This window comes from Pituophis catenifer, unplaced genomic scaffold, assembly GCF_029215685.1.
Source record: "Pituophis catenifer annectens isolate HBS135680 unplaced genomic scaffold, rPitCat1.0.hap2 SCAF_7, whole genome shotgun sequence".
Taxonomy (NCBI): Eukaryota; Metazoa; Chordata; class Lepidosauria; order Squamata; family Colubridae; genus Pituophis; species Pituophis catenifer.
In genome coordinates this window covers 78,578,634-78,605,088 of record NW_027256887.1, presented here as the reverse complement: position 1 = coordinate 78,605,088, position 26,455 = coordinate 78,578,634, and the positions used below count along the sequence as shown (strand labels likewise).

General features: G+C 41.8%; 1 protein-coding gene across 1 annotated transcript; it reads right to left on the bottom strand.

Moving 5' to 3' along the window:
* Positions 1–17,304: 17,304 nt before the first annotated feature.
* Positions 17,305–25,279, bottom strand: LOC139319853 (perilipin-3-like). Its single transcript, XM_070947903.1, has 8 exons — positions 25,254–25,279; positions 23,517–23,592; positions 21,391–21,586; positions 20,152–20,234; positions 18,940–19,138; positions 18,549–18,736; positions 17,820–17,882; positions 17,305–17,706 (listed from the first exon to the last, which is right to left on the bottom strand). Exons 1-8 carry the CDS (start codon positions 25,277–25,279, stop codon positions 17,305–17,307), a joined length of 1,233 nt encoding a protein of 410 aa, XP_070804004.1.
* Between the last annotated feature and the right edge of the window lie 1,176 nt (positions 25,280–26,455).

Sequence of the window (26,455 nt, the reverse complement as noted above, 5' to 3'; positions counted from 1 at the left end):
ATTCCATCCAAATATCAGAAAAAAATCAAGAGCCTCCAGCTGTGTTTTAAAATTCTCACTTGAAATGCAATAAATACACAAGGAACAATGAGTTTCCCCTCCTCTGTGTAACCTTTCTCCCCTACTTAATTGAGTCAGCCGCTGGAAATACATACAACCAGATTCAGAATAAGACTTTGGTCTTCTTTTCTTCCTGGTTTGTTGATGATTTTCATGTTTTCTTCCATTCCTTTGGATCCTGGCTTTTCCTAGGAATAAAGGAGAATATTTGTTAACTTGGGGTTGAAATGAGGGGTCCTTGATACTTTCTGAGCTCCGTTATTTTCTTCCATATGTTTCATTACCCAAGCTAGGTAACATCATCAGTGCTAGTCTTTTCCTAGTAAGTAATAATACTGAGTAAATCATACTCAGAGCCGCTCATGGCAATATCAGAAAATGCAGCACTACTTCAAGAATGTTCAGACAGAATTATTCAGTAATCTGAAGAGCTGACTCGGTGATATGGCAGTTGCAAGGTCTCCAGAGCAAGTTCTGGATTCCATTCATGGTCTTGTTACAGTGGTGAAATCCATTTTTTTTTACTACTGGTTCTGTGGGCGTGGCTTGGTGGGCGTGGCTTGGTGTGCATGGCAGGGGCAAGATATTGCAAAATCTCCATTCCCATCTCACTCCAGGGGAAGGATATTGCAAAATCCCCATTCCCTCCCTGCTCTGGAGCTAGCCAGAGGTGGTATTTGCCAGTTCTCCAAACTACTCAAAATTTCCGCTACCAGTTCTCCAGAACCTGTCAGAACCTGCTGGATTTCACCCCTGCCTTGTTAGGTCACACTGGAGAACTCTAAAACTCCAAAGCAATGTTTCTCAACCTTGGCATCTTGAAGATGTGTGGACTTAACTCTGGAAGCTGAAGTTCACACACCTTTCAAAGTTGAAAAACACTGTTCTAAAGATATCTGGCTCAGTCACAGATGAACTATTGATACGTTGAGAGCCTTAAGTGGCTCCTGACCCTCTTTTTAAAGCCCCAGAACTCTCAGGAATAGCGCATAACACAAATAATATAATAAATTGGTAGAGTTGGAAGCAGCAGTGGAATTCAATTTTTTTTACTACCAGTTCTGTGGGCATGGCTTGGTGGACGTGGTGTGGCTTGGTGGGCGTAGCTTGGTGGGTGTGGCAGGGTAAGGATACTGCAAAATCTCCATTCCCTCCACACTCCTGAGGGAAGGATATTGCAAAATCTCCATTCTCACCCTGCTCTGGGGCCAGCCAGAGGTGGTATTTGCCAGTTCTCCGAACTACTCAAAATTTCCACTATCCAGAACCTGTCAGAACCTGCTGAATTTCACCCCTGGTTGGAAGGGACTAGAATGATCACCTGATCCAACTTTTGCAATGTATAAGAAAATTGGTTTAATTGTTTTGTCCCCCTTCCTCACACAGCCAAACACACAACCAGGCATGCCTGCCAAGATTTTATTAAGCAATCAGACTAGAAACCCTTGCAGATAAGAGTTTTGGCAGTAAACTGCAAAATGCCTGCCAAGTCAGTTTTCACTCACAGTCAACAAGAGAGAGTTTCTCCTCAGTCCGATTCAGTAGCAAAAAGTAATCCACGAAACAAGAATTGGCCAAGGTCCAATCCAGATTTCAGGTAATGCGATGTGACTCTCAGGTTTTTAACTTTGACCATCACAAAGCCTGAAGAGCAATCACACCCACTTTTATTCCTTGTGGGGTGTGGCTCAGTAACTCAGCTCAATCTCTGGCCCTCCCATGCCTCTTTCGTTGCTGTGCACACTTCTCCCTCCAACGCTGCCTGGGATCAAGCCAGGATTCATCATCCTCGCTCCCTATTTGTTGTTGTTCCGATATGCTTTCCTCCTGGCATATCCCAGGCTGTTCCTCTTGGTCTTCAGATGGAACCTGAGGCATTGCCAGAGAGGAGGGTCCTGGAGTGGGAGGCCTTGTCAGTTCCTCCCCATCACCTTCTGAGTCCTCTTCCTCTGTTAGGACAGGCTCTGGAGTCGGGGTCACAACATAAACTATCCATGCACATAGCTGTCCAGGTTCCTAAAAACCTGGGGGGAGGATATTTGAGAATTGATTTAACATTAATGCATGTGTAAACATAAGTGCACCCAGAATTTAACTTCCCAGTAAAAACAAAACTTTTGGTGGTATCATTTGCCCTGCTCCCTGCAAACCTTGTTCCGCCCACCCCACCCTCTGACACCCTCCCCAAATGCTGCCCAAAAAGATTGTCCCTTTTTGTACAAAAGGTTGACTTACCCAATTAAATGGAAGGTTGTCTTCTATCGGTATGTTATCAGATAAACATTCAAATAATCATGTAAATATGAAGAGGTGAATCAAAAACTCAGTCAGGCAAAATGCTAATCATCCTTAATTACTAATTAATGTATACTCAAATAAACACTCCAGGGGCAACTCAAATAAATGAGCATATTTTAAATAGCAACAAAATTGCATTGCATACGAATCTAAATGTTTTTCCAGCAGCAATTATCTCTGGAAACATCCCTTTTGGATGTACTTGTCTCTCTGGTCTGAGCCCAGAGTTTGCAATCTTAAACTCAGAAGTAGCCACAAAATTTCCAGACGGTATGGTCAAAAAAATCAAGACGGCCAACATTATGGTGTGACCCAAGCCTAGGATGCCTCTTACCTTTTCTCTAAATCTTCTGGGAACCAGCCTTTTGAAAGGAATCAATTCATTTTCTAATTTCATCTTTAACAGTTATTACCGATCTCACATGAAATTAGTCAGGAAATGAACCATCATATTTTTAAAATAAAAGAATCACATCACATTGCCAGGACAACATTAGACTCATTAGGCAAACACATTCCAAGTTTTGAAAAGATACCAAAATCATTCAGTGATTAATTTCTGTTCCTGAGAAGAATTAGTTTCTTGGGTTTTGTTTATTAGTAGCCAGAAAATGAGATTATCTAAACCATTGTTTCATGTAGAAAATGTCCAAGTTACAGTGAATGATTATATCACTGAAACAAGTGATGCTATTAGTGGACATTGACCCAAATATACTTATTGGGCATATTGCCTATAGATATATTTAAACCTATCAGCCACTAACCCACTTAAATGGTCTTTCTAGTGGTTCTGGCACTAGATAATTCAATTTAGTGAGTTAACCCTATCCAACAATCTCTACCCACTTTCTCCAGAAGTACGACTTCATGGCAACCATAGCCATATTACTGTTAGTCAGTGAAATAATCACAATCAATAATGATCAAAAATGGATCGTTTTTGTTGTGGGAGGGTAGTCTAGGGGGTATATTTTGAGAGATGGCATTTCCATTGGCTCTTTCTCTGAAGGCTAGGTGGGGAAGGTAGGTTGTTGTACTGCTAACTGGATGCTAATTAGGGATCTAATTTAACCTTGGAAGGGACTAAGTTCTATTCCCAATGTTGGGCTCCAGCCAGGGGCAGGTTTCAAAACCCGGCGCTACCCGTTTGTTCGCTCGCTTGCATGCGCAGAAATGTCCAGGCAGGTGGGCAGAGCCTCCCGCCACCGCCACTAATGGTTCGCCTGATCTGGGACGAACCAGTAGCAACCCACCACTGGCTCCAGCACGAGCCTGAAAACTTGGAAGAATAAAGCTTTGGTCCAGTTATCCAACTCAGATTGGATTCTGCAACATTATCCTGGGACCCAGAGGTGGGTTTCAGCAGGTTCTGACCAGTTCTGGAGAACCGGTAGCGGAAATTTTGAGTAGTTCGGAGAACCGGTAGTAAAAATTCTGACTGGCCCCGCCCCCATCTATTCTCTGCCTCCCAAGTCCCAGCTGATTGGGAGGAAACAAGGATTTTGCAGTAACCTTCCCCTGGATTGGGGAGGGAATGGAGATTTTACAGTATCCTTCTCCTGGAGTAGGGTGGGAATGGAGATCTTACAGTATCCTTCCCCTGCCATGCCCACCAAGCCACGCCCGCCAAGCCACAGCCACAGAACCGGTAGTAAAAAATTTTGAAACCCACCACAGCTGGGACCTGTATATTTACCGTCATTCGCAGGACTAGGTATGTTTTGGTTCACTTCAAGTTTGTATCTGTTGTGTGCTCATGTATTGTTGTGGTTGAAGCTGAAGTACTCATTGACAGGTAGGACATTGTAGCAGATGATTTTATGAGCTATGCATAGGTCATACCGAAGGCAGCGTAGTTCTAAATTTTCTAAGCCCAAAATTTCAAGTCTGGTGGCATAAGGCATTTTGTTGTGAGCGGAGGAGTGGAGGACACTTCTTGTGAAATATTTCTGGACACGTTCAATTGTATTAATGTCCGATATGCAGTGCGGGTTCCAGACAGATGAGCTGTATTCAAGAATTGGTCTAGCAAATGTTTTGTATGCTCTAATTAGTACTGTAATATTACCGGAGAAGAAGCTACGAAAATGTGGTTTACAACCCTTAATGCCTTTTTGGCAATGTTGTTACAGTGGACTTTGGCACTTAGATTGTTTGATATGAGTACTCCAAGGTCCTTGACAGAGTGAGGATCATCTACAAGGGCGTGTCCACTCAGCTTGTACTTTGTGTTCTGATTCCTTTTGCCAATGTGTAAGACAGAGCATTTGTTGGTTGAGATTTGGAGTTGCCAATTTTTTTACCATTCCGACACAAAGTCAAGTTCTTTTTGAAGGGTAGCAGCATTGTTGTTGGCGTTAAATACTTTTACATCATCGGCGAAGAGAACGCAGTTACTTATAATATGATCATAAAGGTCATTTATGTAGAGTATGAAGAGTGTTGATCCTAGAACGCTGCCTTGGGGGATACCACTATTAACAGATGCAGGATTTGATAGGGTGCTCCCTATTTTGACCACTTGTCTGACAGGAACGCAGTTATCCAATTATGGAGGGGTCCGGAGATACCATAGGATTTTAGTTTTAGAAGTAGTTTGTCATGTACCACTGAATCAAAGGCTTTACAGAAGTCTATGTAAATTGCATCTATTGCTAATATTCTATTCTATTCTATTCTATTCTATTCTATTCTATTCTATTCTATTCTATTCTATTCTATTCTATTCTTAACAAAACATGGGTTAACATGCTTTGCAAATACAGTTTATTAGTGCCAATAACTCCAATGGTCTTCAGCTGCCAAGAATTGGACGGAGCCAGATCATACTGAAATATTTATTATGTGGGATCCCAGTCCTACACAAAAACTCCAAGCAATCCGAAGAACATACTTTATCCCCTATGAAATGAAGAGAACAGCTCTAAATCAAATGGAAACACATACAGTATTTATCTTATTAATACTGGCTGGGATTGATAAGCTTGACAGCTGGAGGGCACCAGTTTGGAGAAAGCTGGATTGGCGAAGCAATTCTTGGAAAGCCTATTGTGAAATTATTTCACTCAACCAATTTTCAGAGTAACTAAATCATTTCACTGTTCTGTAAATTTTGACATTCTGCTGGAGCAGGGTGAAAATTCTCCCAATCTCATGCCAGGTGCTACATTGAAATGTTACATATGGGCCTTTAAATTTGAACTGAGCTAGTTTCTATTTATTGTATTTTTAAAAGGCCCTCAAAGGAAAAGCAGGAAGCAATATTGATCGTACAGATAGTCATTGATCTTTTTTTTCTCTCATCCTTATTCTCGAATGAGAGAAGAAGGTTTGAAACATGGTTTTCAGTACAGATTCCCAGTTGTTATCAATTCTTAAAAAGAAAAGCTAAAGGTCAGACATCTTGCTGAGTCCTGGACAATAAGCCTGCTTACTTGCTTCTTTCATGTTCTTTTTGGTAACATCTCTTAATTTTTTTCTTCCATAAAAGGGCATGGACATAGGTTAACAGAAGCCCACACGGACCGATCTGGAATTTGCACACACGACATTTACTGCCATTCAGTATTCCTCAATCTCAGCACCTTTAAGGTGTGTGGATTTCATCTTCAAATAGAATAAAATAACCAATAAGTTATTTTAATAACCCTTCCAATAAGTTGGAAGGGACCTTGGAGGTCTTCTAATCCAACACCCTGCTTAGGCAGGAAACCCTACACCACTTCAGACAAATGGTTATCCAACATCTTCTTAAAAACTTCCAGTGTTGGAGCATTCACAACTTCTGGAGGCAAGTCATTCCACTGATTAATTGTTCTAACTGTCAGGAAATTTCTCCTTAGTTCTAAGTTGCTTCTCTCCTTGATTAGCTTCCACCCATTGCTTCTTGTCCTGCCCTCAGGTGCTTTGGAGAATAGCTTGACTCCCTCTTCTTTGTGGCAGCCCTTGAGATATTGGAACACTGCTATCATGCCTCCCCTAGTCCTTCTTTTCATTAAACTATCTCCCAGAATTCTGCAGATTGAAGTTCATAAATGTCCATATTGCTGAGGATCAAAAACATCATTCCCATTGTTGGCATTGGGAAGATGATTCCAACTGAATTCAACAATTCCTTCAATTCTCCAAGATGCTCGGTCACAGCCATCATATACCTTGTTTGCTTGCTTGCTTGCTTGCTTGCTGGATCAAAAGCCTACAAACACACCCCTGGGACAGTTGCTAAAAACTATGAGCCATGGTAAAAAATAGTAATATATCTCCTCTCAATGAAGGTAGTCCTCAACATACAATCATGCATTTAGTCACCATTCAAAATTACAATAGCACTGAAAAAAAATGACTTATGATAATTTTTCACACTTACAACTATTGCAGCATCCTCATAGTCACCTGAACAAAATTCAGATGCTTGGCAACTGGCCTGTATTTATGGCAGTTGAAGAGTCCTGGGGTCATGTGATCACCCTTTTTTCAACCTTCTGAAAAGCAAAGTAAATAGAGAAGCAAGATTCACTTAACAGCCATGTTAATAACTTAACAACTGTAATGATTCCTTTAACTATGGCAAGAAAGATTGTAAAATGGGGCAAAACTCAGTTAATAACTATCCCGTTTAGCAATGAAAATTTGGGGCTTGATTATGGCCATAGGTTGAAGGCTACCTGTAGAGATTCTGTAGGTATATGGTGGGTTTCCAATATTCTTACCACTGGTTCACCATGCCCGCACGCACCATCCGCACATGCGCCCAGCCTTCCGTGCTTGCGCTTTGCTCGCATGCATGCTTCCTGTGCATGCGCCCAGTCTTGAAAATGTGGCTAAATAGGATGGCATTATGGCCTGGCCTTCACAGCAGTGGTGAAATCCAAATTTTTTTACTACTGGTTCTATGGGCGTGGCTTTGTGGGCATGGTAGGCATGGCAGGGGAAGGATATTGCAAAATCTCCATTCCCACCCCACTATGGGACCAGCCAGAGGTGCTATTTCCTGGTTATCCGAACTACTCAAAATTTCCACTGCGGGTTCTCCAGAACCTGTCAGAAACTGCTGGATTTCACCCCTGACCCTCAGTCACTGCTACCAGTTCAGCCGAACTGGTACGAACTGGCACCTCTGGTGGTATGACACTATTTGCAGAGATTTAACGAGATTGCATCATCCTTTGACAAAAAAATGTGAAAGTCAGAAGGAATCCAAATGCTCTGGAAATTTAATTATTTGTGAGGATAGATATACATTGTGCGTAAAAGTCCTTATAACAATTCAGTAAAAGAAGGATAGAGCTCTAGTTTCTACTTTCTACTTTCTCTGGAGAGATGGGAGTTATGGTGTAACCCTGGTGAGAGAAAGGATAAAATTCAAATGCATTTATAATTGTTACAAAAAAGCACAGAAGTTATATATTTTGTCTTTTCTTTTTCTCTATTTTCATTTCTCTCATTTATTTTTTCATCATTTTTCCTTTTTTTAAAAAAAGTTTTTACTCTGTAAAAAGTTTTTTTTAAATAAAAATTGTTTTTTGTTTTTTTTAAAAAAAAGGAAGGGAACTTGAGAAACAGCGAAGCAGATTTTGGAATAGTTTTGTTGTAAAAATGGTAATAAAAGATGGCTTTGCCCCAAGAAACACAGCGAGCTAGATTTATTAAGCCTAAGAGGGTTGATTTAGACTGGTATCCTATGCCCACTTGATGAAGAGGAAGCCCCAATAAACTCAGTGGAATTTACTTCTGAATAGATATCTATAAAACTGCACTTTTAATGGCTGGCTGATTTGTATGTGTGCGTGCAGAGATATGCATTCTGTCGATGATGCCCTGTTTGAGGAAATTCTTTTTCAATCGGCGTCCATATGGTAACACTTTGCAGTTCTCCAAAAGTGCAGATGCTTTAGGGAGCAGAGCATCTGATGTTCACAGTTTGCTATTTCCAAAGTTGTCAGCTCCGTATTTTTGACAGCATGGGATCCCAGGCTTATGTTCCATGTAACATATCTAGTATACATTCAACTCTGCTGAGAGCAGGCCGGTTGTCTTCCTTCAAAAAAGCAACACATTTTTAACGAATGCTGTTTTGGAAAGGCGAGGTGGATTTCCCCCCGCCCAAACTAGTAAGGACTTGAGCCTTGCCTCACATGAAGAAAACCAGTTCCTTGCATTCACCAAATTATCATTGGAACTGGGAGCTTCACTATAAGGTGGTTTCATTCAGTATCTCATGATGGCTGAAAGATTTGGGGGCTTAGACTCTGCCGCAGATTTTTAGCAAACTAGATATAATGATACAGGCCAGTGGTGGGTTTTAAACATTTTTACAACCAGTTCTGCGGGTGTGGCTTGGTGGGCATGGCATGGCATGGCTTGGTGGCTGTGGCATGAGAAGGATACTGTAAAATCTCCATTCCCTCCCCACTCCAGGGAAAGGTTACTGCAAAATCCCCATTTCCTCCCAATCAGCTGGGACTCAGGAGGCAGAGAGAATAGATGTGGGCGGGGCCAGTCAGAATTTTTACTACCGGTTCTCGGAACTACTCAAAATTTCCGCTACCGGTTCTCCAGAATTGGTCAGAACCTGCTGAAACCCACCTCTGGTACAGGCTGAACCCATACAAGATGCCAAATTATGATATGGTTTGGGGTGTGTGTGTGTTTTTGGCTCAGTAGGTTGTTTGAGTCTACAGGTAGTCCTCGATTTAGGACCATAATTGAGCCCAATATTTCTGTTGCTAAGTGAAGCATTTGTTAAGTGAGTTTTGCCTCAGTTTACAACTTTTCTTGCCACAGTTGTTAAGTGAAACACTGCAGTTGTTAAGTGTCTATGGAGAGTCTCAGTCATCCAAGTCATGGTTGTCCCAAAGGTGCTTTTTCAAGAGGCAACTGGACTTTCTTTGTTTTTCTTCAAGACGTTTTGCTTCTCATCCAAAAAGCTTCTTCAGCTCTGAAGGAACTTCTTAGATGAGAAGCAAAGGAAAATTAGAAATTCCACTTGCCTCTTGAAAAAAAGCATCCTTTAGTGCAGTTGTTAAGCTAGTAACACCATTACTAGCTTCCCCGTTGACTTGGCTTGTCAGAAAGTTGGAAAAGGGGGTCACATGACCCAGGACACTGCAATCATCATAAATACATGTCAATTGCCAAGGGCCCGAATTTAGATCACATGACCATGAGGATGCTGCAATGGTCCCTAAGTGTGAAAATTGGTCATCAGTCACTTTTTTCAGTGCTGTTGTAACTTTGAATGGTCATGGTCACTAAGCAAATGGTTGTAAGTCGAGAACTACCTGCATTGAGAAACATGCATCCTAGAGCAGGGGTCTCCAATCTTGGTAACTTTAAGACTTGTGGACTTCAACTCCCAGAATTCCTCAGCCAGCCTTGCTTTGCTGGCTGAGGAACTCTGGGAGTTGAAGTCCACAAGTCTTAAGGTTGCTAAGGTTGGAGACCCCTGTCCTAGAGCACTGACGTAATGGTACAGTGAGCTAAATAGTCTTTGGACTTAAGACCTTCCATACCATATCAAGTTAAACCATATTTAATCCTGAATTCACCCGTTGCAGCTCTCCAACATGTGTTTTGCTGCCTCAACACTGCAGAAAGCACATCTGATACAATATCCTCAGCCTTTTACATAGGAACATGCAGAAGACATGGGGGTATACTTCATTTCTTTTTCTTTTTTTCTTGGTTACCCAGCCTACACTGGGTACTGGGTCCCATCTGGTGACCTACCGGGGTGCCAGCCCCCATGGCAGATGGAACCCACATGGCCAGAAGCTATGCTTCAGGCTGTGCCATTTCGGATGGGATTCCTTTCGGAAGATAAAACCTGGGCCACTACTGACAGTGTCTTAAGGGGTCCAATCCCCAAGAGAGGCCGCGGCTGGAAGGTGGCACCACACCCATCACCAACCCCCTCAAGGTAGCCTCGAGCAGCGTGGGTGATGGTTGTGGCGTCGATATCCCCACCTACCCAGGATCTGTCCTGCCGATTTCTCGGTTGCCGTCTCATTCCCATCATGAGGCGGAACCTTACGGAATGGCCCCTGATGGATGGTAACATAGGCCGGGGCCTCTCGGAGGGAAAGTCGGTGGTGAAATCTAAATTTTTGTACTACCGGTTCTGTGGGTGTGACTTGGTGGGTGTGGTGTGGCTTGGTGGGCGTGGCAGGAGAAGGATATTGCAAAATCTCCATTCCCACCCCACTCCAGGGGAAGGATATTGCAAAATCTCCATTCCCACCCTACTCAGGGGCCAGCCAGAGGTGGTATTTGCTGGTTCTCCAAACTGCTCAAAATTTCCGCTACCGGTTCTCCAGAACTTGTCAGAATCCTGCTGGATTTCACCCCTGGGGCAAGTCATTCGTCCCTGGTATAGATAGGCTGGAATGCCTCTCTATTCACGGTGACCTGTTCCTCATCAGAACTCTGGGAATGCTTCATTTCTGAAAGAGGAGTAGGAAGTGCTAAAAATGTCAGGTTTGATTTTTTTTACATCATTCTGCGAGGCTGCTGACCAGCACATTAATCAAGTTCAAAACAACATCATCCTTCTTCTGTCTTTGAGAAGGCGAGGTGCCTTCCTATCTCTGAGGCTTCAAATCAGCCCTTGAATTTGTCATCTTTTGGAGAACTCTGATGGACCCTTTGCTGGCCCCAATCCTATGGGTTTCCTTGGCTTTTCTATTTTAACCTCTTCTTAGCAACCACCTCCGTCTCGTTTTAAACAGGTTTAATACTGTTTTCCCTGGGAACGAAAATCGCTTTTCCAGCAAGTTGGAAACACCCCTTTATCTGGCACTGCATGGATATTATTACATCAAAGCCGGTGGAGAGAAAGGAAAAAAAAAAGAAGTATAGAGAGAAGAATAATGCCAGAATGTTAAATACTAGTTATCGCTCAATCACCTTGTTAACTTGTACACACCCACACCTTTCCTATAGAAGAAAGCACACATAAGTATATCTTTGTATTTCTCTTGACAGAAAATCAACAGCTTTGGGGAAGAGTTACCAACAAATTAAGGAAATGGCAAAAGTAAATGGAGTTTTAAAAACGCTTTCCAGAGCACAGCAATCCCACTCTGCATTAAAGGGCTGTTAAATTATTGACTCGGAAAATCTGAGAAAGGTGGATTACAGATCCATTACGTAAGTCATTCAGTTTCTTTTCCTACATCCACAATTAGCACAGAGTAGGGACATTGAAGTGGGGGTGGGGATTCTAAAACATCAAGAGGGAACCTATGACCATTTAACTGAAGTCTCTCCCATTTTTATGAATGTCTTGTGGAATGATAACCTAATAATTATAACCATAATTACAATAGAAGAAAAATACCATACTTCAATACTAACCCTACTTTATTTGTTAGATCAGGGGTCCCCAACCTGTGGGCTGTGTGGCCCACTAGTGGGCTATGAGGGATCTGCAAGCAGGCCACAGAAATGATCGGTGAGCTTGCGCATGTAGGCGCATCCTCACTTGTGTGACCAGCGGGGGCGGGCGCTCTCCATTTAAGAGAGCAGGAGGCACACATGCATGTCGCTTGTGCAAATAGAGCTGTGCACAAGCACGCTTGGTGGCCACTGGTGCAGAACCAGCCTCTTTCTCTCCCCCCCCAGCCAATCTGTAAAGCCAGAAATGTTGGGGAACTCTGTGTTAGATTACAGAAAAATAAAAAATCTGCCCCTTTTAACCATTTTCTGTATATCAGACCTGATGTGTCAGGCACAAGGAATCAGGCTCGCATGTTAAGGTCAGCATTAAATTAGTAAAGTTAAAAAAAAAGGAATAATAGTGCTAGATAACAGTCAACAGAATTCAAGGGGGGCTGGACTTGGATGCTTGTGGCAATGCAATGACTCCAGACTGATAACCCTCTTAACTCCACCCCCAAGCTCTGTCCCTTCTTCTCCTACAGTATGATATGTTTAGTGATTCTAAAACTTTACATGAAAGGCAAGGAAAACCCAATCCCATAAACAAGCAATAGCTATATCTTCTTCCAAACTACTGCCCTGGGGCAGAGTTTGTAATCTTGTGATATTTCCTCAAAAGAGTACAGCTCTCCACCCAACCTGAATGAGCTGGCGCACCAGGCTTTGAGGGACATTTCATTATTTCTCATGGTTCTTTCCAAGCCTACCACTGTGACTTGGCACACGTTGTTTGGGAAATCATTGATATAAGCATGTTCAAAATAAAGAAATAAATAAAATATTTTTTTTCTGGAACATCTGCTTTAAGGCATCACTCTTTTTTGCCAAGAAAATGTCTCTCCTGGTTTTGAGATGTAGCCGTATCTTGAACACACACAGAAAGAGGACACAGCAGGCATAATCCATGTTCTACCTAGTTTCAACTTTCTTAAAGCAGATTTTCTTTCCATAGAATTAAGAAAGGCTGTGAGATAGATAGATGATAGATAGATAGATGATAGATAAGTAGATAGATGATAGATAGATAACAGATAGATAGATAGATAGATAGATAGATAGATAGATAGATAGATAAATAGATGATAGATAGATAGATAGATAGATAGATAGATAGATAGATAGATAGATAGATTTAAAAAATTGGGAATCCACAAATTTTGGGTAAGGGAACACTTTTAAAATGTTTAGGCCACGTTATCAACACTCTCAGTGTGTTTATTATCCTGTTATTTTTTATAAATAACTCAAATTAGCAAACATACCTAATACGTATTCCTCTTCCTGTTTTCCAACAACCACCCGGTGAGGTGGATTAGGTTGAGAGAGAATGATTGGCTCAAAGTCACCCAGCTGGCTTTCATGCCTAAGGAGGGACTAGTATTTACAGTCTCCTGGTTTCTAACCTGATGCCTTAACCACTAGACCAAACTGGAGGTTTATAAAGAAGGGTGCAATTTTCCATTCCAACTGCTTTATGGACAAAGATATGCCTCTTTCGAGTGAAGACTCGGCAAAGATTGGACCATGAAGCCACCCAAGGAAATTCTCATGTGGCTCTCCAGAGAGGCACAGCCCAACTCCAGGAGGGGGGAAAGGTTGGAATTGTTATAGAGCCTCTCTGCTCTTTATGCATCTGTAAAAGTATGGCTAAATAGAGAGGCCAGCATTAGAATGTGCTGGCAGTGTTCCAAAATCTCAGGGGTTGCCACAAAGAAGAGGGAGTCAAGCTATTCTCCAAAGCACCTGAAGGCAGGACAAGAAGCAATGGGTGGGAACTAATCAAGGAGAGAAGCAACTTAGAACTAAGGAGAAATTTCCTGACAGTGAGAACAATTAATCAGTGGAACAACTTGCCTGCAGAAGTTGTGAATGCTCCAACACTGGAAGTTTTTAAGAAGATGTTGGATAACCATTTATCTGAAGTGGTGTAGGGTTTCCTGCCTAAGCAGGGGGTTGGACCTCCAAGGTCCCTTCCAACTGTTATTCTACTCTACTCTACTCTACTCTACTCTACTCTACTCTACTCTACTCTACTCTACTCTACTCTACTCTACTCTACTCTACTCTACTCCACTCTACTCCACTCCACTCCACTCCACTCCACTCCACTCCACTCCACTCCACTCCACTCCACTCCACTCCACTCCATTCTATTCTATTCTATTCTATTCTCACTACCTGGGATTTGAATCTAGGAATTTCACAGGAATTGAGTCTCCTTGAAAACTTTTACCTTTTTTTAAGTTATGCGATGACTTGATGGTTTCCAAAATATGCAAAGACAGGAGAATGGTTGGGGAGAGAGTGAAAAATGATTCCTGATGGACCCTGATCACTAGGTATTATGTTAAATACCTCACAAAAATGCTTGATCCATGCTTCAGTCTGAATCAAAAGTCCCAAACTTTGAATGATCTTTTGGAATTTAAGCGATAGTAGGTCAGGAAGCAGGGAAGGTTTCCGCTGGGGCGGTTTGTATTAGCTTATCCTAATTGGCCCTTTAGAACATCAATCTCTCCTCATCTATGGAAATTCTCAAATCATCCAGGTCATGGTTGTTTCAAAGTTGCTTGCTTTTTCAAAAGACCACTGGACTTTGTTTTTCCTTGAAGACGTTTCGCTTCTCATCCAAGAAGCTTCTGAAGAACTGAAGAAGCTCCTTGGATGAGAAGCGAAACGTCTTCAAGGAAAAACAAAGTCCAACTTTGGGACATCCGTCTCTTCTCCTTTTGGGGTGGGTGGGAAGAGTATGGTTTTGTGATGTAGTCCAGATTGCCAGAAGGGAAGGAGTGAATTCCAGCGAAGCAAACAACAGTGAAAGTCCAGATAGTTTGTGTGGGAGAAGAGTGTTAAGACAGCTGCTCCCTGTTCTGACCTAGGCTCCCTTAAAAAGCAGGAAGCAGGAATTGGTCCTGGCAAAACCTCTTTTATTTACACGACTGTGAATTACTGTTATTCACAGTCAGCAGGGTTTGTCCAAACAGTTTTTCAAAGGAATATTTCTCAACACACCTTATCTCGCTTGGCAAACTGCCACGTAACTTGTTTCCAAACGCAGAGTAAAGCAAAACTTGGCACAGAGTCTCTTAGAGTCATGAACAGAACTTTTCACTCTTGAAACTACCAAACGAATTGTTTCCTGCAAAAGCCCCTTCCCTGATCGCTCCTCTTTTGTTTCCTATGGGAGGGGCCAATCACCTCCAAGCAGTGGTGGGTTCCTCACGGTTCTGCCTGGTTCCGCCAAGCTGGTAGCAGTGACGATATGACGTCACTGAACCGGTTCTGCCCCCCCGGTCCCCCTCCCACCTCCCACCCCACCCCGTGTTATTCTTACCTTTTATTTGGCCCCACCCCCAATCTATTGCTGCCTCCTGAGTCCCAGCTGATGGGCTATAAGGAAAAAACTGTTTAAACTCTTGCTGTGAGGCTTCAAAGGGCCGCCCTACAGCTGATCAGCGGTAAAAGGCAGTTTGGTGGTAGACCGGTACCTCCAAAAACAAATGAGTAGACCAGTGCCTGCAAAAATAAATGGGTAGATCAGTGCCTGCAAAAATAAATGGGTAGATCAGTGCCTGCAAAAATACATGAGTAGACCAGTGCCTGCAAAAATACATGAGTAGACCAGTGCCTGCAAAAATAAATGGGTAGACTGATACAGCTCTGCAAGCAGTTAAAAGCCTGGTAGACCAGTACCTCTGCTAAATCCTAAAGAATTGTCACATGACCATCAAGCCACGCCCACAAAATAAGCCACACCCACAGAACCGGTAGTAAAAAAATTTAGAACCCACCCCTGCCTCCAAGGTGTGGCTTTACTCCTGAGTCGACCCTGCTTTCTGAGTTGTTTTTGCCTTCTGGCAGCTCTGCGCATGCGCACACTGGGAATGGGCTCCAGCTGTTCCTCTGCTTCACTGCTGTCTATCTCCCTCTCTGCCTCTGGCACAGAACCCTTTGTCCAAGCTTTCCCCAGCCCCCAGGACTGGCCCATGTTCCTCCCCAACCTCCTCACTGTCTGACTCTGCTGCCAGCTGGCTGCCGGAGGGCCACAACACTCCCTAGTAGTTCTCATGTATGTTCAATGGTACAAGTAGTCCATTTCAATTTGGCAAGATTTTTTCCTACTGTAGGTGAGGAACAATAAAGGAAACTTAGAAGAACCTCAACATGTGTTACGTTTTTGGAGCCGGACATGTTTTCAGAACACATTGCGCATTTTGAGACTGCTGCTCACTGTTCAAGCAAGACTCTTCATGCATCAACATAGCCTTTGACTAGACTGTTTGGTGTGTTAAATGAAGGCTTGGAGAACTTAGAGGTGGCTTTTTGACTAGGTGCAATGATGGACTTTAAAAGTTCCAGCATGCAGTTGATCTCCGAGTGGCAAATGCGTAGGACTTCACAATCCTTTTTCCTGTTATTTACACACGGTTTAAGGTGGGATGCTTTGGATATATTAAAACGTATGTCAGACTACTTTCTCAAAATCACCAGTTGACATCATTTACAGGTTGTAAGCTCAGGAAATCTCCATACATATGTATCCTACCTGCATATCAAGGTAGTAAAAGCAAACCTTGCAATAAGTAAGGAGAATAGGAACATTATCTTAAAATTTGCAGAGCAATTGAGAAATTTGGCTAGAATTCTTTGGAGGCAATTTGCACTGATGGTTATTCTTGCCCAGAAACTAATTTCCTCCTGTGGTCACCGGGCATCTAAATATTTAGAATAAAAGTTTAATTTAATGGCCAGTTGAGTCAACCTTCATCCGTCCTTAACCTTAGAATGTCACATTCTAAAACGAGCTGGACTTTCAAACAGAGACTTTACAATATTAAAATATGAGAAAAGGAAACTCTCTTGGCCCTGCTAGACATTGAAATTATTGCCTAGAACCAGTTCTGATTTGGAAACTGAAGAATAATTGTTAAGATTCCAGCAAAAAATTGGAAACTTATCAGAGAGATCCAGCCTAGAATTAAGGAGAAATTCCCTGACAGTAAGAAAAATAAACAAATGGAACTTCATCTCTCTCTTCTTTTCCACTTCCAGCACATAAATATATAATGTCCTTGTGAAATCAAGATTGTAGAATACTGCAAAAGAATCATAACCCCGTAGCATGGATTATCTATAGCAAGACCCTGAAACAAACTTCAAACAATTACCTATATTTTTTGTGCAATGACATTTATTTCAGATCAAAGAATCCAAGAGTTACAGTGGTGCCATTCAATATACCTGGGAAGCTTAAAAATCAAATTGTAGTACAACATGAATCAGTTGTTTTATTTCTCAAAGTGAAGCCCTTAGGAAAATCAACTAACATGTATCTTTCCTTTGGAATAATTGAGCTTGAAACTCCACTGCGATACTATTTGGAAGACAGGAATATTTCAATCATGTTAGTTTCAGTTTTTCCCCCCCATGAGAATCTACAATCGCTTTTGTACACTTCCTTTGTATCTCAGGAATAGCATGCCACCATCTGGACTAAATACTAAGTCACTGAGTTTCCTTTGGAGCTTCTGGTTTCAGAGTTTCCACTTCCCTTTCATTAGGTTTTGCAGGCTCCGGGTCACCCGAGGTATTCTTAAGTGCAGGAACAAAAGGTCCCACAAGCCAGGATAATGGAGTGTTTTGCAGCACATAGTCCAAGATATCATCTACGTACTTCTGGGCTATGCCGGCTGTCTTCTTGCTTTGAATCAAAAGGCTGCTAGAAAGATCTTGGAAAGATTGAGCATCAGTAAAGGTAGCTTGAAGTTCCCCAATACTATGGAGAGCCAACTCAATATTCTGCTGAAAGGTACCAGGCAGACCTTGGATGCTTCCCATCAAGTTGACGTACGCCATCTGCAGTTGTTCAGTGATGTGATAACTCATGGCCAAGCTATGAGATTCCATCTGGGAAAAAGAATGAACCAATAAATATTTTAGCTTCTCAAGAATTGCCCTACAATTATTACATCAAGAGCTCATGTTTTCTTGGTCTCCCTATGACTTTAATCCAGCCGTACCTGCTGGAGCTTTTCCTTTTCTTCCTGGGGTATCTGAAGGATATCTTGCGTGGTATGTTCTAGCTGGTGGACAAAACAAGGAATTGTTTTAGTACAGCTTTGTTTAGAGCAATACAATTTGCTTTGCCATCAGAAAGATAATGACCAGAGCAAGCTATCCATCCCCCTTGCAAATGTCTCAAAGCACTAACTAAATAATACAAATGTTTATCAGTTGGAGTCTCCACTCTCAACTTAGATAAATTTTTGCCATTTTCCCCCTGCTTTTTCTCTTTTAATGTGATCTGGCAACCACAGTTTGCCTTGAACAATTCACAAAAATAACCAATATGGGCTAAAGATTAAAAAAAAAAATAAGGCTGCTAATTTCCAAGTGGGGGGAAAAAAAAGTAAAGGCAAGGCATTTTGTTGTAAGAAAATTTAAGTTTAGATATCTAATCTTAAGCACCCCATTTCCATCATCTTCCTAGCACAGCTTCCCTTTTGCTTTCTTATTTCCATTAAATAAATCATTTCCCGCATGAGCTCCCTTCTGGATGTGTCACACAAAGTTCCTTCAACATTATACATACATGTGTCCTTTCTATGTACTTACTGCTCCTATGCCACAATAGCATGAGTTGTGTATACCACAAAGGAAACATAGTTAAGGAGGGGTGGGGCTGAAGAACATTTCATTCCATATTCAATAATAATAAAAATAAGGGGTCTGGAGGTGAATTCTCCTACCTGCCCAATGGCTTGTCGTAACTGGTTGAATGTATTCTGGATGTTTTCCCTGCTTGCTTCCATTTTTACCACAGCATACCGGTAGGCCCGATGCTGGAGTTTAGTTGACAGGGACCCAAGTTGCACAAAATAGCCTTGGGATTCAGATTGCAGGGGGATCCCTTCTGGTGCAGACTGTGCTATTTTAGCTGTGGGATATAGATAAAAACATGTTACTTCTTTGAAACGTCTCCTCAGGCATCAACCCATGGAAGCCATTTTCTTTTCCAAAGGCATGGCCTTTGAAAACAGCAATATTCACAAAAGATGATTGAGCGAGACTGGGAGTATTGCAAATGCTTAATTCCTATTATTTCACAGACTGGAGACAGAGTAAAAACTCCTTGCTTACCAAGTTCTTCATCCGTCATTGGTAGATAGTGATCCAACAATTCTTCCGATTTCTCCAGGACTGCTTCTACCCCACTTATGGCGAGTTTACCCATTCTTGTGTCTATGATCATCTCTTTGCCATCTTGGACAGCTTTGGCTACGGCTTCTTTGGCATCTGCTACTTTGGAGGACACCAATTCCTGTGTCTCAGAAATAACCTACGGGGATACCATTAAACAAGTTGCAACATTCAGTCTCTTGGGAAGTGGATGTAACGTAGTTCTAACCATTATTTTCTGAAGAATTACTCCGGGTAGGCAAAAACTCATCCAACTCTTAGGTTGTCAGAATCTATATTTGGAAAACAAGCAACATGTCCCTTCTATTGCTCTTTAGATTCCATTTACTTACCCCCAGCTGCTGCTCTGTTCCAAGCTATCAGATCAAATAAATCAATACAATGCTGAAATCAGATTTTACACAAGTTTTCATCCCCTGATCAAGTGGCTTCTAATTTTATATCCTAGTGCCGTGATGGCGAACCTATGGCACGTGTGCCACAGGTGGCACGCGGAGCCATATCAGTGGACATGCGACTGTTGCCCTAGCTCAGCTCCGGCGCGCATGCGCATGCCAGCCAGCTGATTTTCAGGCCTTCTGGGTCCACCGGAAGTCAGGAAACAGGCTGTTTCCAGCCTCTGGAGGGCCTTCAGGGGAAGGAAGGCCCGTTTTTTGCTCTCCCCAAGCTCCAGAGGCTTTCTAGGTCCCACCGGAAATCAGCAAATGGATTGTTTCCGGCGTCCAGAGGGCCTCCCAGGGGATTGGGGAAAGAAAGCCTCTGGAACCTGGGGAGGGTGAAAAATGGGCCTACTGGGCCCACCGTGCCATCGCGTGCCAAAAGCGGGGGGAGCTCGGTGGGGTCACATGGGCATGCGCAGGGGGATGGGGCGCATTGAATTATGGGTGTGGGCACGCATGCGTGTGAGCCCCCCCCCACTCCCCCGATTTTTGGCACGTGACAGCAAAAAGGTTAGCCATCACTGTCCTAGTGTATTTTTGGATCTTTTCCCTCATGCTCTTGACCAGAAATAAGAACATTGGATTACTATCCCCAACATAAGGCAATTTTAAGACATATTGGAGTTGCACCCCCAAACCTCTAGATGGGAGATTTATCCCCCATCAACAATGATATTAAAAGACAGACGTAAAAATAAGAAGTTCAGTTTACTTGGTCAGCTGTCTGATGGAGGAATGGCAGGTTCTCTTCCAGTTTATCCAAACCCTTGGAGGCATAGTGGCTGGCTACTGAAACTAGAGAGAGGCAGTTTTTAATTTATAGGCTGCAAGACTTTTGACATAACATCCAAAAAGTATTAACTATTTTTAGAATTCTAATCAATAATCACTGAATCTTCCTTCTCCCCTCATTACATTCCATTTAAATTTCTCATGGTATAGTCTTATGCAAATTAAAGTCTGTTACAGTTTACAGAAAAGATATTCCAGTTATATCCAGTTATTCATTCTTTTATATTTTTATATTTGTGTATTGCCCATCCCACAAAGATGTGACTCTGAGTGGCTTTACAAACATGAATGTGGACCTCCCAGTCCCATTTCCATCCTTACAAGAAATGTCACATTCTAACACACATCTATATAGTATTACAGCAATTCCTGCAATTCAGGTACCTTACTGAAATGACAGAAATTACAATATCGATGGGTAAATACAGATTCGCTCCATATTGAACAGGAGTGAGAAGAAAGGAAGAGATAACCAAATCCTAGAGTTGGAAAGTGATCCAAAACCACTGAAGCTCTCATATCTCACTTCTGCTCAGTGCAGAAATCCACATTAAAAGGTAAAGGTTCCCCTCGCACATATGTGCTAGTCATTCCCGACTCTAGGGGGCGGTGCTCATCTCTGTTTCAAAGCCGAAGAGCCAGCGCTGTCCAAAGATGTCTCCGTGGTCATGTGGCTGGCATGACTAAATGCCAAAGGCACACAGAACGTTGTTACCTTCCCACCAAAGGTGGTCCCTATTTTCCTACTTGCATTTTTTACGTGCTTTCGAACTGCTAGGTTGGAAGAAGTTGGGACAAGTAACGGGAGCTCACCCCGTTACGCAGCATTAGGGATTCGAACTGCTGAACTGCCAACCTTTCGATCGACAAGCTCAGCTTCTTAGCCACTGAGCCACCGAGTCCCTTAAAAGGGGCTATCTAATCTGCCCTGGAAGACCTCCCAATGAAGAGGAGTCAATTACTTTTCTGGGTCATTGGTCTTACTGTTGAGAGATATGCAAGACTTCAACAACAGACCACTAGATAGAATTCCTCACAATCTTTACATATGTGAACCAGTCCCAAAACCTACAGTGAAAATAAGCCCGTGAGGTGCCCCCAAAGACTTGCTGCCTCTTTCTACAAAGAGAAAATCTTGAGAATGAAGGCTGTGCCTTACCTTGGGGCTCAAGCTTACTCAAAAAAGGTTGAGCACTACTCATAGCCATCTCGGAGACATGCTTCACACTCTTCTCTGCCAAATCCAAGACGACTTTAACATAAGGGTGGTTCTCCTTAGTTGAGGTATAAACCGAAGCTGCCATTTCATAAGTGGAGCTGACAAGAGGTAGGTTGGTAGCTCTTGAAAGAACATCCTTTGGGGTATGATAGGAGAGAAAGTTAGTGAATAAATCCAATATTCAAACATGACTGTAGCTAATACCTATAGAGACAAGGTTTCCTTGAGTATCCTCTATATATGTTGGGACTATAACTCCCAGCCTTATATGACTAACAACTCTTCTAGCGGAAAGTTCTGGAAGTTGCGATCCAAAACCAAACAAGGCACACAATAGATGAGGGTTGGTTTGTACACAATTGTGTTAGCAGTACCTTTGGATAATCTTTCTCCCCAACCACACTGGGTCAATTCACAACATTTTAGCACTTGTTGGCATAGGCACCAAAAACGTACAATACGTAGATTATTATACCAAGCAACTATCTAATATATTATTCTTCAGAATTTGTTAAGCCACAACTACCCAACCGATTGTTCATCCATGTCTCGATACTCAACATAGATTATTAGCCCAAAAGAAAAAATTGAGACACAAAGAGCACATAATGCCCATTGGAGCCAAGATGCCCTCATATACTGTGCTTGGGTATCTATGAGGCTTTTAGTCCACATGTTCTTTTTTTTAAAAAAAAAAGAGATTTAAGAGAGTAAAACAAAGCTGGCATATTACAAGGAAAACTCCAGCGTTACTTTTATGAAGTATCCTTTTGCACCACATAAAAATACTCTTAACAGAGGGAAATGAGTTTCTTGAAGGAACTATTCAGCTTTTTGAACCATGGATATTTTGCAACTGGCCACACTCACCCCATAGCAGGTACTTTATGAGTAGGCAAACTTAGCCATTTTGTGAGTGTGTCCATTCCTTGCCCTCAACGTGCTAGAATATGCCCCCAACCCAAAAGGCAGACTACCCATTAATTCCAAGGAAAAGCTCCCCTATTTATAGATGGACAATGTCAGGGATTCAATAAGCTTTGTCTGCTAGTGTTAGGTTTAGTACATTCTAGGACAGGAAGTTAGGAAAGTTCTCATTGTAGAGTGGAAGAGAAATAGACAATTCCTAGGAAAACTGCTGGCATTCCAGCTCAGAAAAACAGACCTAGGATAGGCCATCCCTTCTGCCTTTATTGCAGGGCTCCGAGATACAGCTGCAAAAATTCAGAAGTGCACCAAACTTAGTCTTCTATTTTCATTGCCATCTAGTGGTTGCCTTAATTTTTGCAGGCCGGGCACCTTTGAATCAGTATCTTATTCCTGGATTAATCCCTGGAAGTTTCTTGGCAAGATTTTGGAAGTGCAAAGCAAGTCCCCCGCGTGCCACCCCACCCCCACCCCCACCCCCACTCCCAATTGGCTTTGTGCATAAATGGGGACTAGAATTTCTGCTATCCTGGGTGTCTATAATGGAGCCTTAACCCCTACACCAAGGATCCCCAAACTTGGCAGCTTTAAGACTTGTGGACTTCAACTCCCAGAATTCTCCAGCCAGCTATGCTATGCTAGCTATGCTAAAGCTATGCTGGCTGGAGAATTCTGGGAGTTGAAGTCCACAAGTCTTCAAACTGCCAAGTTTGAAGACCTCTGCACTACACCAAACTGGTTCTCACTCTACATTTTATAAGTTGTAAAATTTCAAACCATAAGAAACCAAGCAGTCTATCGTGTTTCAGTTATTTCAAGGGTGGAATAGGCTGCTTCCTGTGCTTTGGTTTCACATTCATAGAGCCTTTGGTGCAAAAAAGACCTCGCTTTTGAATGATGGACTGAGGAATGCTACTTTAAAAAAAAAATAATAACTGGGCTGAGGAAAATTAATTACCTTTAATTAAAATTAAATAGCATGGTTCAGCCTTCCATATAAAACATTGTTTCTATCACATTAAATATTACTTAGCATTAAAGTCTAAATTGGCCCTGCAATTTTATTTATCCTATCTAAATTATATACAGATGTCTACTGATATTATTCATTAGCTTAGACCCACCAAGGACAAACTTACCTGCTGCATTTCATTATTCTCCATAGCTGAAGACTGTTCCTCATTATTTCCGGGAGCCACTGGATGTTGTTCTGGCCTAGAAGAACAAAAATATCCCTTAATAACAGCTGTAACTCTCTCAAGATACCTGCAGCTCAAGAAGAACAATGGTGCTTCTTTCTCTATAGCTCTTGCCTCCCCTTTGCCTCCATTGAAATAGGCAACAGCTCATGTGTAACTTTACTGAAGCAGGAGATGCAGAGGAAAAGAAGACATGATTGTGTGAGAGACCTGCTCAAGGAGAACAAATAAGCCAATTACTGCACATCATACTTTTCTTGCCAGTGCTTTTTAGTAGAATTTTTCTTTCCGGCAACTTTGGAAATTAAATAAATTGTTGTAGGTAGCTTCCATTTTAAGGAAAAACCAATTAACCCAAACTGTAGCTTAACGTGATGGATGAACCCAATCAACAAGTCTTCCTACTTATTAAACCACAATTGTTTTGACTCATATAAACCTGCAATTGTGCCTTGGGAATCATGGTTTAAAATTTAGCTTTGGGTAGGAACCCAGAAATTATGTCTTATTGTATAGAGTTAACTAAAACATGGCTTATCACAAGGAAGGAATCTAAGAAGGGATTCCCTTAATGAGTTGCAACCTTGCTTCACGATTAAGCTACATTGATTTTACATTTCCAAGGCTACAATATGGCTAATTATTCTATATAGACGTTATCTAAAATACATGTAGTCTTATGTTTACATTAGAGTATAAAAATGTAACTGGCAAAATTTAATGATAAAAGGCAAACATTTTTTTAAACATATTTTTTTTAAAAATAGAGTTTATTGAATAAATTAAAATTGGCTTTACTACACTAAAAAGTAGACTACATGATGGCTTATAAATGTTCTATGAATTCACTCTTAGAAACTCTGGAGATAAAAGAGAAAGTGGAACTAGCATTCCATGTTCACATAGCCAGTATCATCCCTAATGTTGTACATGAACACCATTCTTCCTAACAGAATAAATACAATTCTTAAAAAACTTGGAAAACACTTACATTTTCGTAGTAGGAAGTTTCAAGGGGGTCTTCAGCTCTTCACAGAAACTCCTGCAGAGTAAATTAGCCACCTCCAATTTCACCTTATTTATTCATCAAATGAAGACCAAGCCCTCCAACTGACAGAGCAGAGGACCAATGGGAGCATTGCTTGCTCTCACAAAACCAATCAGTGAGCAAAGCAAGAATGTGGGAAGAACTCTCCTCATAATACCATCAACTGAACAATTCATAGCAAAAGCAATAAGAGTTGGGTTCATATCTTGGTTTGAATTATAATGCAGTTTGTTCAGTTTGGGCTTAACGTGCTATGTGCACCCAGTCTGCCCAGTGTGTAAAAAATGGTCTGTAAGAGCATGTTACATAGCCCAGATGATAATGATTGTTTTGGATAAATTCTGCTTAAACCATGTCTCACCAGATGTGGTGACATCATATTTTCAACCATGGTTTGTTTGGACATGGTTTGTTGAATATATCACAATTAGCTCTGTTGACATCTCAGGTGAATTATAAACCACGTTTTAGAAACCACAGTAGCTGATTTCACACCATATGCTAAGCCAGATTCCAATAAAGCGGCACAATGATTTAGCACAAAGCTCTTTGAACTCTGAGGCGGTTGAAACTACTTGGATGTTAAATGCATGCCCTGGGTTAGGTGCCATGGTGGGCACCATCAGTACCAAACACTCGTTAATGTGGTAGTCATGTTTCCAAAACTTGCTATCACTTTTACTTTCAAGACTGTCCCCAGAGCCTGGAATCATTCTTGGAAATGAAAGTGATGTTGAAGGCTGTTTTTCAGGATGCTAGCTTCTCAATTTGTAATAAAAGATCCTTTCAAAAAGGCAACACAGCTTGATGTGGAGCTCAGCAGGAGCCCACAATATATCTGCACAATGACATCCGTAGCTATCTCAGCAGGGACTCAGAACTTAGTATTCGGTGTAAACCAATACTTCGAATAATAATGTGTTCTATGATTTTGTGGCCTACCATAGGAGGGGTGCAAAAATCTCTAGCAAAGAGAAGCAGACTAACATGGTAGATCTAGTGATGTTCACCAATTCAGATTAAATATAGTTAACAGCAGCTTACTTTGAAAAGGATGGCTTATTTTAGGTTCTCACCCTTTAAATACTTACAGGCATCTCTCACAGAATTTTCTGGATTTGATTGATGGAGCTGATTTTCCTAGTAGGTTTAAGCCAGTAAAATAAAAAGGGGGAAATGACCTGATCTACCATTCTGTCTTGTATTGACAACCAACATTAGCAAGCAAAGTTTCTCAGACCAAGCAGAAAATGATTATTGTCTTGTCATGCTTATATACTGTGTTACTGCTGTGGGTACATTTGCTGGGTCAGTGCTGTTTGTAATTGCACATGATTAAATCCTGCTGACCTCATTCACATATCATGTCATGGTTGCTCCATTTCACCTTTATTAGCCAATTAGAGAAATGAGGAAGGCGGCAACTCAGAACTGATGCTGGCTAAAAGGGGAAACACCAAGGATGAAATAGAAGTGGAATTCTCTGTTTTCTTAGTTGCGGTGTTCATTTAGGATAAACAGACCCGGGTTTCATGCTCTCCATAGCAACCATTGGTTTCTGGGTGATCTTGGACCTGACATATACAGTAGACGCAGTCTTTGGCTAGACCTCGTTTTTACCTCAGAGCAGCTGATGCAAGATATGACGATGGAAAATATTACGATCAGTTCTCTACTATGGTTAAATCCAGGGGTGAAATCCAAAATTTTTCCCTACAGGTTTTGTGGGCGTGGCTTGGTGGGCATGGCAGGGGAAGGATATTGCAAAATCTCCATTCCCACCCCATTCCAGGGGAAGGATACTGCAAAACCTCCATTCCCTCTCCTCCTG

Coding starts and splice junctions, on each gene's coding strand:
- LOC139319853 (XM_070947903.1), bottom strand. CDS start 25,279: ATGACTACCACATTAACGAGTGTTTG. Junction 20,235..21,390: donor GAGTAAGCTTGAGCCCCAAG/GTAAGGCACAGC, acceptor GCCTCTCTCTAG/TTTCAGTAGCCAGCCACTAT. Junction 19,139..20,151: donor TCCATCAGACAGCTGACCAA/GTAAACTGAACT, acceptor GTATCCCCGTAG/GTTATTTCTGAGACACAGGA.